The sequence below is a fragment of the Nuphar pumila genome, chromosome 2 (assembly GCF_984573655.1).
Source record: "Nuphar pumila chromosome 2, dmNupPumi1.hap1.1, whole genome shotgun sequence".
Taxonomy (NCBI): Eukaryota; Viridiplantae; Streptophyta; class Magnoliopsida; order Nymphaeales; family Nymphaeaceae; genus Nuphar; species Nuphar pumila.
Window position 1 is genome coordinate 4,579,595 of NC_143250.1, and position 13,986 is coordinate 4,593,580.

Below are 13,986 nucleotides of genomic sequence, written 5' to 3' on the forward strand. Positions count from 1 at the left end.
GTTACCTATCAACCACAGCCACTAATCCTGTTTTTCTTTGTTTAAGTAGGATCAAAGAGAGTGAGGGTTAGTGGTTGTGGTTGATGATGGCATTGCTAATGTCTGTTAATGTCACCCACCAACCACAGCCATTAACCTCAACCTCCCTCCCTCTGTTCAAGTGGGATCTAGAAAAGAAGGGTTAGTGAGTAGTTGCCGTTTTATACACGCCCCTAGCCTATGCTGGGCTTAGGCTTAAGCAAGGGTAGTGCCCACTGGAGTCGAAGCCGGACTGCCCGTCTAACAGCCGAGATCTGCTCAGACTACCCGCACCCTTTGAGGTGAGTGTCATTTGAAAATTGAGAAAACTATGATGGGCATATTAATTAGGACAAGAAGCTTGGTGGGAAAAGAAACGCAGCATGATTTTGTAAAGGTATGTGGTAAGTAAATGCGTCTGAATAACATGTCCCCAAGCGCGGTAGGCCCTTTTCAGGCCTAATATGCCAAATGGCTGCACCAGTTTGGCCACTCGACTGGGGGAGTTTTGAAGCACAACCCAATTCACCTCACCCCTCCTTTATCACGTTCCTCTCGCCCATTTCCACGCCAAGCGCTCGGTAACGTGTCTCACATATTCTTGCCGCTCCCCCACCTCCCTCCCTCTGCATGATCAATCGAAACCCACAGAGATACCACCGTTTCCCTCCCTTCTAGCCTTGTTGGTATCTGTTTTTTCTCTTCCTTTTGGGGTTTGGAGGCATGGAGAGTGGTGGGGATGGCAATGGCCAGGTTGGTTTGTTCTGGGATGAGGATTTGAGTGAGATAAGTGGGTTGAAGAGGGGTGGAGATTTTGTGGAGGTCATGTGTGGGTGCACTTGTCCGAAATATGGGGATGCTATTGGGAGGCTGAGGATCCTGGCTTGTGGGGATCTTCAGGTTAGCTGTGAGTGCACGCCTGGATGCCAAGAAAGTAAGATGGATCCGATCCTTGTGTTGGTTTTTTGTTGGTTTTTGTTGGGTTTGTTGGTGGTGAATTTTTGGGTTGTTTGGGGTCTTGGTTGGTGGATTGTGATGTGGTACATGAGTTTCTGGTTGGTGGGTGTGGGCTTGATGGTTGGATCATAATGCATGGTCGTCCTGTTGATGTGTGTTGACCTTTGTTTGTTGATTGTTGTGGTGATTGATGTGTTTTTTTGTTATGGGTATCCTTTTCTTTTGTTTTTGCAATATTGGTGTGTGAGGTTTTGGCCTTGGAGGTGGTGTTTTGTTTGTAAGGAATTGTTGTTTCTTCTGAAATGTGATGTGGTTTTGTGCAATGTAACGATGGTGTTTGGCATGTTGTTTCTTTGAGATTATCTGTTTTGTGTGGAGGTTCTATTGGAACGAGATGGATGATGACTAGCTTCCCTTTGGTTCTTCTCTCGTGCCGGTGAAAATGCATCGTTATCATGAACGACTGCATGCATGTTTTGGTCTAGGCATGGCTTGGTTGTATGTGAAGGATTGTCAAGGAATATAACAAGGCGTGCCTCTTTTAGGCACTATGTAGCTGATATCTTTCGAGTATTATGTAAAGTGAAAAGCTGTTGGTAGGCTCTTTGTTTATTGTTCTCTTCATATTTTTGTTCAACCATGCAATTTCTTTTTTCCTCTTGTGACTCTTTCTTCAGGGCACATACACTTTGCCGCTGCTGCTGTAAGAAGCACCACTAAATGAAAATGAGTCAGTCTTATCTGCAGCAGTCTTTTGGTTTTGATATGTTTTGTTGCTCTTATATTTGTAACATATTGTAGAGAACATACTGCATGGTAGCTAGTTTGATGCCCATTGATCTCATTTTTTATGTTTTCTCAACAACCATCACTATCCATTTTTAAATTTAAATAACTTCTGCTCTTACCATCTCTTCTGCTGTTTTTTTTTTTTTTTTCTAAAAAGATGCCAAGTGAAGTTCTGGGTAGTTTTCATTGCTCCTTTTCCTGGGGTATTACAATGAGGGCTATTTTGTCGAGAAGTATGGTTCATCCCGCTTTGTGATCTAGGACATATGCCTAAACTTTAGCGAGTTCTGAGTCTTCTGACTGCCCTTAGCTTCCAACTTTTGCCCCACAAGGTGTTACAAACATAACCTTTATAGAAAGTTACAATCATGGACTTCTGAATTAAATTCAAATATAGTCCAATGAACAGGCCTGCTAGTTATTGGTTTGCATAAATCTTGTCACATAGAGAGTAATTTCGTTGCATGCCTTACATTAATCTCACATAATGGTGGCATGGCAATAAAGACGTGTACTAGGAAGAATAGTTTTTCACCAAAGGTTGGGCACCCTTCCCTTGTACCCTATTCTCCATCAATTAGAGCAAGCATGACCTAGCTACAGAGATGGGTTTGAGGATGAAATCATGTACAGGGCACCAGTTGGGTAGAGCCAGACATTTCAAATTCAAATACGTTGCAAGCACAAATAGCCCGAGGAATGTTTTTTGTCTTTACTTTGGGAAGGTGGCATACTCTTTTTCAGTTTACAACCAATTTATGGGAGTTATGCAGATCTGTTGCTGTGTTTTAGAACATATCTATTCCAGTTTCCTGATTGAGTTTTACAGATGCCATGCAACACAATTCTTGGTTGAGTACTGTATCTTTTCTTGTTATGTATGTTTTAGAGTTTCTAATTACATGTTGATCTGACATGTGCTTACTGACATATTTGTGGTGCATTCTTCCAACAAAAAGTCTTTTTGAGAATATAAAAATTTATTGAACTCTTACAAGTAGTCCTCATCTTTCCTCTAGCATTGGTGTAGAGAGGCAGTCGACAGTTTTTTGTTTTCTCTTTAAAAATCTACTAGGTGTCAATATGGCCTTATTATCAGAAAATAGCTAGGAATCCAGTCACAGGATGCTCTACACATGGCATTCCTTTCTGTTGTGATGGTTTTCATTCCAGGGTTGTAGTCTATGATGGATTCATCATCAGGCTGTCTGTGCCATTAAATAAAGATTTAGTAAATGAGCAATATAGCCCAGAAAGAAAAGCGACTGCCCAGTTCTGCATGTAACCAGTGGAAGTAACCTTACTGGTGCCATTGCTAAACAGGGAGTGGCATGTTTATATTAGCTTATGCAATATGTTACATATGAAGTGCAATTGCAGAATTTTGTGACCGATTTCTCAGTTTGATAAAGTGGAAATTTTAAACAATGGACATGGAATTGAAATAAAAGAGATTTATTAATTAGGGGAAATAAACATTTGAATCTTTTGTGTTAGTTGTGCTTTGATATAGATGAAAGTGTCTGAATAAAGTGAAATAAGCACTGGTTATGCGGATATACAGTTATGGAGTTCCATAAAGTGGTGATGTACCGGTGAATTTTGGACTGTATGCTCACCATAAGCATGAGTCAGGTGAAACAAAAGAAAAAACAGGAGCAGCAGCCATGAACTTCAGAAATAAATAGTGAAATGTGAGGAAACCGTACGAAGAATATGAGGAATGCACAAGAAATATCATCTAAGGCCATTGGGAATTGTGCAAGAAGTTCACATAGGTGTTGACTGTTGATCTAGGTAAAGTAGATGTCTTTTATTTTTTGAAAATTAAGAAATCAACAGGTATAGTATTCTAGTTGGCATGTGCGTATGAGGAGAAAGGGGACTGTCCAAACAAAAGACAGAAATCAACCTTGATAATTTGACAGTTCTCTCTCCCTATCACTCCCAATTTCAAAGTATTCAGATATATGCTCCTTTACCATATGCAATTGAGGAAGGCATATAAATTAAGAAACTCTAGCTAAATAATAGAAGCCAGTTGCTGAAACTGGGAAGGAGGATGAGCAACGTATTTGATCACTAAGGTTAGAGAGTGTGGATCTCCCTTGGCTTGGACACTCCTCTCTCTCTCTCTCTCTATATATATATATATATATATATATATATATATATATAGAGAGAGAGAGAGAGAGAGATGTGTGTATGTGTGAGGATAAGCAACCTATTTGATCACTAAGGTTGGAGAGTGTGGATCTCCCTTGGTTTGGACACTCCTCTCTCTCTCTCTCTCTCTCTCTCTCTCTCTCTATATATATATATATATATATATATATATATATATATATATATATATATATATATATATATATATATATATATATATATATATATATATATATATATATATATATATATATATGGCCACTAGAATATGTTAACTGGAAATATGTGAACTAGGCACTCCGACACCTTTTTTTGAAGATCGAACCCTGCAGATGTATTTATCATGGTCCATTTGCTAGGAATTGACTGTTGGATTGTGTATTTTCGATGAAAAATGCATTTTTTGGATGATTGAATATTTACGAAAATTCTGAGCCTTTGACTTTCAAGCTTTAAAAGATCCCTCTTATGCATCATAATTGGATGATTTAAGAGGTGATTTCTTTAAAACCAAGCATCTAGACCACATCCATAAGGTGAAATTTAAGAAAAAAAAACAACCATGAAAATCTTGGTTCATACTCTAGTTTACATATTTCGAGTGAAAATATTCTATTGGCCCTCTTTATATGTGTGTGTGTGTGTGTGTGTGTGTGTGTGTGTGTGTGTACACACACACATAGATTAGTTCAATGAAAAAACGTCTACCAAGATGAGATTCTTTGGTATATGTTATCTATAGATGATATAGTACTTGTTAGTCAAGATAAAAAAAATGTAAAATGAAACTAGAATTGAAAGAGTACCTTAGAGACTCATGGGCAAAGAGGTAATAAAAGAATTAGAAGACACGCTATGGGTAAAGTTGTTTTGATGTAAAACCACATTATTTTTTAGATCATGAAATATTGATGCTTTATGGGCCATTTACTTTTAAAGATCTTGAAAAGACTGCATCACAATCACATGATCCAAAGGATGTTTACTACTAAAATAGCGATGCAGGTCATATTTTTAATGCTTGGTCCACAAATCATGCGGGAAAAGAAAAGAAAAAAGCATTGGTGGATCTTGCAGAAATTATATATTGATAACTTAACCAAATATTAACTTCATGTAATTATAATAAACAAACAAATAAATAAATAATTATATATATAAAGTTTTTTCTCATGCCTACATGACATCATATCTAGTAAGAAAATACTATGTTTTTATAACTATTTTACTTTTCTGGTGGATCAGGCCCACAAATGTGATCCACATGGTTTGTTTAGTATAAAAGGACTTTTGGGTCGTGATTGTGGTGTGTGTAAGCAGGTTTTTGAAGAGGTTCAAAAATCAAAGGCCCACTATAAAAAACTTTCATGACTCAAAAGAATCATGTTTTTATATTAAAAAAAAGCATGATTCAAGGCACAATCCTTTGCAAACAGAGCCTGTTGAACACATCTATAGGTCAGATTGGTTAGTTGCAGTGGCCACAATGTACTGCTAGATAAGATAGTCATGTTGACATGGCTATATATTATCCCATGTGTATCTATGTGTGTGTTTCTGTGCATGTGCATGTGCATTTGCTTGCACGCATTAGTAAGAAGAATCAAATAGAAGTTAAGAAGAATCAAATAGAGGTTATCGAATTCACGACAAATGTTAACCATATGGTTTAGATGGCACACCACATTCTGAGGGATGATATATTAGATGGGATTATTTGGGTACCTGGTGCATTTGGAAGTTCTTGGAAGAAAATTTGAACTAGTGAGATTTATTGCATCTAACTGTTGGCAGGCGTGATGGTTATATATTGAATATTGGTGTTATCTCTTTTCTTTGGAAAGGGGATTGATAGAAAACATATGTTGAACTTTATCAACTTGAAGAGGAGAAGTGACATAAAGTGAAGATATTTTAAAAGGTTGACTTAGAAATGAAAGTATTATGTGCATATCTTTATGTTTTCAAGAGTGAGGCAACCTTTTGTAATACCATGCACTTTTCAAGTTTATGTTAAAGGGTGTGTTTGCATCTGCACACTTCCTCATTGTTTTGTGGATAAACAGATGGACCTAAACACTTCTTCAGCTACACATAATTTTCCATGTAAGCAAAGATATTCATTAGTTTCATGAATGTATTGGCTTTACAATTATATAATAGCTTAGCAGACAAAAAGTGCTTTTATCTACAAATTGAAGTGCCTTACTTCAGTAACACTAGTATGATTCAAGGCAGGAGCAGCCAAGCCAGTTATTTAATGCAAAATTTTGTAATACACTGCATGACCATTCATATCCTCCTTTTTTGTTGGTAGGAAGAGATAACAAGGCACATTATCCAACTTTTCGTGAAGTGCTATTTCTAAGTTTATGCAATATGTACGTGATAAGGATTTTTTATTTAATCTCCTCAAGGAAAAATTCCATTTTGATTAATGAAGCCTACTAGATTATCTAGTTTCTCAGCTATGAAACTATGATAGTTGGAAATGACCATGCTTATGCTGATGTTAAAAGTCAATAAGTCATTTGCATGGATCATATCACTTCCTGCAGTTTTAGTTCAAAGATGCTCTTATTTATGGAGATCTAGAAGTTTCTGGTGAAAATAATTTGAAACTGTGTATGTATTCTTGTCTATATTTATGGATACTTTATCTATTTAATATGACTTACCTATATTTATGATTTCAGATCACATGAGATGAAATAACATGTGATCTCAAATCATGTAAGATCCAAGCAAACACGCCCTATGCGATGAAGTGAAATTTTCCATTTGATGAGTTTGTTGCTGAATTATTAGAATGGATTCACTTCCCCTTGAGTGCCTGTTGAAGGCTTTATTAATGCTTTTCTTTTGGATATGCTATCTTGGGATGGCATAACAAACATCAAGCACTTAATAACAAAGTTTGTGTTGCTATTATTTCATTTTTATATGAATTTGCATTGATATATCAGTAAGAGTATTTCATGTTCAACCAGGTAAGCTAAGCCCAGCAGCTTTTGAAAAACATGCTCGAAGAGAAGCTTCAAGGAAATGGAAAAACAATGTGTGGGTCATGATTAGGGGAGAGAAGGTTCCATTGTCAAAGACAGTGTTGCTGAAGTACTATATCAAACTTAATGCTAATGGAGCACATAGAGCGCATAATGGACGGCTGTGTCATCGTGATGAATTTATCAGATGTACCAGCTGCAAGAAAGAGCGCAGGTTCCGGCTCAGGAACAAAGAGGAATGTCGTCTTTACCATGACTCTTTGGCAGATGGGAATTGGAAATGCTCGGATTTGTCATATGACAGGTAATGCACATTTCTTTGCAATGTTTATGAATTTTCATGCAAATTTTTAACATGTTTAGAGAATATTTAAATATTGAACCATCTAATATGCATTGATATTGAAGTTTACAAACTTTGGAGCAAATGTGTTTTCTATGAACACACACTTGGCAGAAATGTTTGTTGTTTTGAACAAACTTCTACAATGGCTACGGTTGCCTTTATGTTCTTTATGATGATCGCTATTCTTGATCTGCTTTGAGCGCCCAAATGATCAGTTCTCTAAAAAGAAATTTTGCATTCCTTCATCAGAAATTTTGGAATCCTAAAACCTAGAAATAAATGCTGCATTATTTTCTGCAAGATGCTGGTAGCATTATTTATAATCCTCCTGCTTGGCATGAGTTTGGTCCCTGCATGGATGTAAGAAAAGAATAATATCATATCCATTACCAGACATTTTATGTGAACTGGCGTGACTGAATTTTTATAATAACACAGTTGTCTATGCATGATGCCTATTAACACTAGATTATGGCAAAAAATTTCACTGTCCAATTTTCTGTCTGCCTGTCTAATGTTGGTATTCTAACTTCAAAATAACTCAGATGTAATCACTTGTCTATGCATGCCTATTAACACTAGATTATGGCAAAAAAGTTCACCGTCCAATTTGCTGTCTGCCTATCTAATGTTGATATTCTAACTTCAAAATAACTCAGATGTATTCAGATTCCCAGGCAACATGAGCCTTTTGTAAAGTGTGCAGAATGCATGTTTTTCCTCATTTCCTTGTATTAGAAAAAAGAAATATTTAGTTGCTGTCCTTTTGTTATAGTCCTTGCCATATAAACTACACAATATGTCGTTGAGGCCAGATTGACATGCTTGTTAAGATTGAAAACAGATCCTTAGCAAACTAAACAGTATACAGTGTTACAGACTACACGACCTGGTGGCATTAAGGCTGTGTAATCAAATACCCTACACGCTATTCCGAGATTGAATCAACTTTGTGGTTTTTGGATTTTTTTTCTTTTCTTTGAACCTGGCAACATTATCAGGTTGCCCTTATTCTTAGCCTGTGATAGTTGCTGTGTTTGCAAAATCTTGTGGAGCAATGTAGACAGAGTAAGTAAAAGAATGTCTCCTGAAACATCACAAAGCATAAATTTGTTGGAAATATTTATCTATACCAAAAGGGAACCATCTGAGAAAAAAAATTGTGCTAGCGGAAACATAGAGAAAACGCCCAAGATGTGAGATTTTGTGAATGCTTTCTGTTAAGACGCTTCTGGCTGTTATGGAGTTAACAATGTCTACATACACCTTTTGGAGATCATATTGTTAGAGCACACAGCTGAAGAGTGACCATGCCTTTTCTAATCAAAAGTCAGCATCATATTGCTATAAGAATCTGGTTATTTCAGGTTGAGCCTCCACTGTGGGAATAATTTTGCTTGTCTGTTCAATTTATTCAAATCAAGGGCAGAATTATTGGATGACTTGGGCATTGATCAGCCCCTTCTAACAAAACCCTGCTGCCAATTTCAACTTGAGGAGGTGAATGTACACATTCTATTTTTCTCAAAACATGGGTTTACATATTATTTTGCAGCTCTTTGATCTTTTGGACAATGTGCTTCTGAATATCTTACATTATAAGTAAATTTATACACGAAATACCTACAAAAACTTAAAACTGAGCTTACAGATATCCAAAATGAAAGTTTGTGGCTTTGACTGAAGACTTTAAATTTGTTAAACTAGTCAACCATATTGGATAGTGATAAGTTTTTCTTATAGGATGATTGTCTAGAATTTCTTGAACATGTATTCAATTGGCTCCACAGAGACATTGATAACTTTGGCATTGCATGTGGATGTCCTTTCATGTTTGGCACATGAAGAATGGAAAGCCTGCTGATGGGGTTTGGTTAAACCTGGATCCGTTCAATTCATTTGATTTGCTTAATCACTATTTGCGAGGTCTGGTCTGGTCTGGTTGATTGACTTTACAAGGGCTGCCATTTATGCAGAGTAGCTTGTAATGTCCAATTTAGTTCACAATTATTAGTGGCTTGTGAAGCCAGCATAGCTGAAGATAGTCCAATAAAATTGTTTTTCTTAAGGGAGCATTGTGAATCAGTTTCACATGAACCAGTGTAGCTAGGTCGTAAGGAATATAACATTGTTGGGCTTTCTACGAGATCAAATTGGTAACAAAGTTCTTGTGCATCTTTACATTCAAGTCTTATGTGTGTCCAGGCATTAAGTTGTCCACATTCTTTTTTATGCATCTATATGTTTTTTTTCCACAAAGGCTCTTTGCAAAAAAAAAAGAAAAAGGATCTGCAGCCTAGTCCCTGGGAATTGCTAGAGTAAATACGGAAATGATTCAGTGACTTGTGCATTTAGTGAAGCATCTTTTAGCTTTTGAGGAACTTCACATTTCCTAGGAATAAATATACCATATGGTCAAGTTGAAAATGGAGGCTATTAAGCTGAATATGGCTTCTCTATTGACCAGTGAAAAACTTATAATGATGGAAATCTGATTGGAACAACAGCCTGGAGATTCTAGTGGTTGGTTTCAAGTTGATGAAAAATGTTTTCCTTTAACTATGATGATGGTCAAAGTTTAAGCCGATATGTTCTTCTTGCTATGCCAGGTGACAAGGCTTCTGGTGATCCATGAAAAACATGAATATTTCTTTAGGTGGAATGCAACAGAAATTCAATGTTGAGGTTGAAGTGGCACGTCTCATTTGACATGCCTATAGGCTATGCCAAAAAAGGTAGCCAATAAGATGATTAACTTTTGGGTGGTGTTCAATTGGGACATTGGTTAATATATATTGAATAGATACATGTTTCTTGGGGAAATAATTTGATTCTTTTGTGATGATGCCTTTCTCCCTTCAGAAACTGCCTTTTCATCAAATCACTTAGAAATTTAACCATGATTAATACAATAGGAAATCATGCAGTCCATGTTGAATACCATGCTTCCATGTGAGCCAACATTTTTCTCATTCTTGTATAATTCTATTTATTTCGAAATTGCTGCTTGACTTTTAAGACATGGAAGCAATACAATGGTGGTGGATTTATTGATCATAATTGAGAACTACTTTACAGCATCATCATTATAGTAAAGCCTTATAAGGTCAGCTTTATGAGTGCTTTTCTATTCTTCTTATCAAGAGCTACAGCTTCAGTCACCTTACAATCTTTCACATCTCCTCTTAGAACCTCCTTCCATGTCTTCATCCATCTTCTTCTTAATCCTTTCTATTTGCATCATGTCAGCCTTTGTCAGTGTTGTAATAGGTCTACATCTATGTCACATGGGTGCGGGTGCGGGGTTACGGCACTTTCAAAAAACTTGGGGTCGGGGGGTACGGCAAAAATATAAAATATTATATATATATATATATAACCAGATTTTTCCCTAAAATTCAACGAGAACCTCTGTAAAAAAAAAATCTGATTCTCGTTGCTTTAAAACCCAATGTGAACATCTATAAATAAAACCAATTTTTCCTAAAATCCAACGTGAACTGTAAAAAAAAAATCTGTTTCTCGTTGCTTTAGAACCCAACGTGAACATCTATAAATAAAACCAGATTTTTTGCCTAGAATCCAACGTGAACCTCTGTAAAAAAAAATCTGATTCTCGTTGCTTTAAAACCCAACGTGAACATCTATAAATAACACCAGATTTTTTCCTACTAAAATCCAACGTGAATTTTGTAAAAAAAAAAAAACTGATTCTCTTTGCTTTAAAACCCAACGTGAACATCCATAAATAAAACCAGATTTTTCAACACCTAAAATTACAGATTTTTCATCAATCTAAATGAGAGAGATTGGAGAGAATGAGAGAGAGAGAATGCATACCTGACGGTGTCGCTCGAGGTCGTCACCGGCATTGGGGTAGGGAGACTGGTCGTCGTCGGCATTGGGGTCGGGTCATCACCGGCGTCAGGGTCGGGTTGTCGCACAGTCGAGGTCGGGTTTCATTTTTTTTTTAAGTCCGAACATTGGACAGTTATGACCCTGGGTGCGTTGACCGCACCCAGGGTCGGGTTGACCGCACCAGGTGCCGCACCAGCATGCACACCCGCGTCAATGTGGGTGTGGCACCTGGTTGGCCGAATCCCTGTGACTTAGGTCTACATGCAGCTTGTCCAAACAATTTTTTATTAGCAGTACTCCTAAACATGTCCACATTAATTGTTAATTTAGACTATTATGTAATGCAATTGACAGTCTATAGAGGAGACAAAGGACTAAACCTCTCCTGAAAGAGAGAACTACCAAGCAAATACATATTTCAAGATTATGTAGTAGTGGCTCCTAAAGTCATTGTGCTATCAACACAATTTCTTAGGAAGGATTGGAAGATGGGAGATGATGAAACATGCAACAAAGATTCAAATAGATTGTTCTAGAGATTTAATTCCATGCAAGGAGAATCCATATATAAAGGAACCAAATATGATTAAATAAATCATATAAAGAATGTGCAAATAAAACTTCGTAGAAGTCACATATACCAAAATGGAGTACGGATATGGCTGTTTCATGTAGTTATTCACTCAGAGTAATGTGTAAGGGATATAGTTTGATACTAGAAATAAATATCCATGTGACAGAGTATACAAGCTAATAATATAAAGCTTAGAAAGTTATGACCTTGGAAGTCAGAAAAGCTACTTGATCTGGCCGTAAAGTCTACAGTCTCAAGCCTCGTGGCTCATGATAATGGCTGTAGAATGATATAAACAGATAATGTTATGTACCAGAGAGATTTCTGATACTATTATGCAGTTAAATAAACTTCCATCCCAGTCCTTTCCTCTCCTGTCGACTATGGGGTAGAAGCTCTATAAACAAGAGGGTGTTGCAGTAAAAAAAATTGTTGGTTGTAGTTTATAATTTTATTCAACAAGTTTGAGTTTTGATCATTTCTTTTCTTTCTTCAAGGTATTTACTATGAATTTTCAGTCATTCATGCAGTTCCTAGGTTGATTACTCTGAAATCCGTGTTATTAGACTCTTTATATGGAATGACTGAAACTATCCGAAGTCCAGTTTATGACTTATGGAAAGACCGAATTTGTCGGGGAATTCATATTTATTAGTGGTACAATGTAACATCCAAGTACATCTTCAACTGTGTTATTCGTCTACTTTATGGTTGCATTTAGTACATCAGCTTTATAGGTCTATGTCACCTTGAGTTACCTCAATACTATTGAGCATAACTAATAACTACCTGCCATGGTAGATTCAGAAAGCATCCTCATTGTTTTACAAAATCCTGGTTTAGTAACGTGGTTTTAAATGGAAATTAATGCATGTTTGCATGAGTGCCCACATTCATAACACACACACATACATACAGATGAGAAAATACAGCACTTCTTTTGGTTCTTGTCAAGGACATTGAATTGTAAATGATAATAAGGGGATGTTTGCGAACAGAATCAGCTGTGATGATGATGAAGAACGTGCAAGCCGAAAAGTATACAGAGGATGCTATCGTTCTCCAGCCTGCAGAGGTTGCACATCATGTGTCTGTTTCGGATGTGAGATCTGTCGATTCTCCGATTGCAGCTGCCAGACCTGCGTTGATTTCACATTGAATGCAAAAGCTTGATTCACCATTCATCTTGGTACTTCATCCATGAGAGGGCATCCCGTTCTTTTCCCTTCTCATTCTTCTTCCTCTAGGTTCACGTTCACTTGGATCAATCCAAGGTGGTTAAAGGATCATTTTTGCGGGTATTATGTATTGCAGATAAAACTGTAAATCTGGATCAAAATTCAATTTCATTAAATATTGAATGGTTCAATTGTAGCTGATGCAGTTACAATCCACTTCATTAATATTCTTTTGCATGAGACCTGGTCGAATATATTACTTTATTTTGCTCCTTGGTGAGTGCACGCACACGTACGCACATGCATGCAACACTTTTTCCACCTTTTGGCACCTTCAGACAAAAATATGAAATCCAAGAGACATGGTTTTAGAGGTATGCTATGCCTCGACAAAGCTAATGCTCATAGGTAGATCAGGTCGAAGTGTCGAACAGTTGTAGACAAATGACTGACGGATTCAGATGACTAACTCTCTGAAGCATCAAGTGAGAAACCATCTGTCAACGGTAGTGCTTTCATTTGATCACTGAACAAAGAATAGTGTACAAAATAAAAAAGGCATATGTACTCAATAGCAGTTTAGTGATTGATGGCTGTTGTTGCTTCATATCATATGAGTTTGTGATCTGTTATTCATATTCAGCCCATCGAAAGAGATAATTGAAGGTAGATACTATTAATTTTTCAAAGTTGATGCTTGATGTCATGCATACTGTTGAACTCAATCACAAAATGTTTCCTCAGGTTCTATTAGCCTTCTACATTTATCTTTATTGAAATGGTGAGGTTGAACCAATGTTACCAGGGTAGGAAGCGGAAACGAAAAACAAAAGGAAAAGCAGGAGCGAGGAGCAAGGTATTTTAAAATTTATAAGAAACGGAAAGCGAAACTTCAATATAAAAAAGGAAGTGATGCGATTGAATGGGAAGCAAAATACTAATTGAATGGGAAGGGAATAAAACTAAAATAAAAATACTTCATGATTTTATAGCTTAAGAATTAAATTCTTTTCAAAATCTAAAAATGATGATTGCCAAGTTTGAGAAGGTACATGGCAAGTGAGTGGGAAGCGTGAAAGAAAGCACATGAAAAAC

The 13,986-nt window shown here is 36.7% G+C and overlaps 1 protein-coding gene across 1 annotated transcript; it reads left to right on the forward strand.

Annotated features, from left to right (window-relative positions):
- The first annotated feature begins 620 nt into the window (after window positions 1-620).
- Window positions 621-13,160, forward strand: LOC149844540 (protein ULTRAPETALA 1-like). Its single transcript, XM_089997247.1, has 3 exons — window positions 621-952; window positions 6,921-7,239; window positions 12,712-13,160. Exons 1-3 carry the CDS (start codon window positions 742-744, stop codon window positions 12,884-12,886), a joined length of 705 nt encoding a protein of 234 aa, XP_089853373.1. The 5' UTR covers window positions 621-741; the 3' UTR covers window positions 12,887-13,160.
- Window positions 13,161-13,986: the final 826 nt, after the last annotated feature.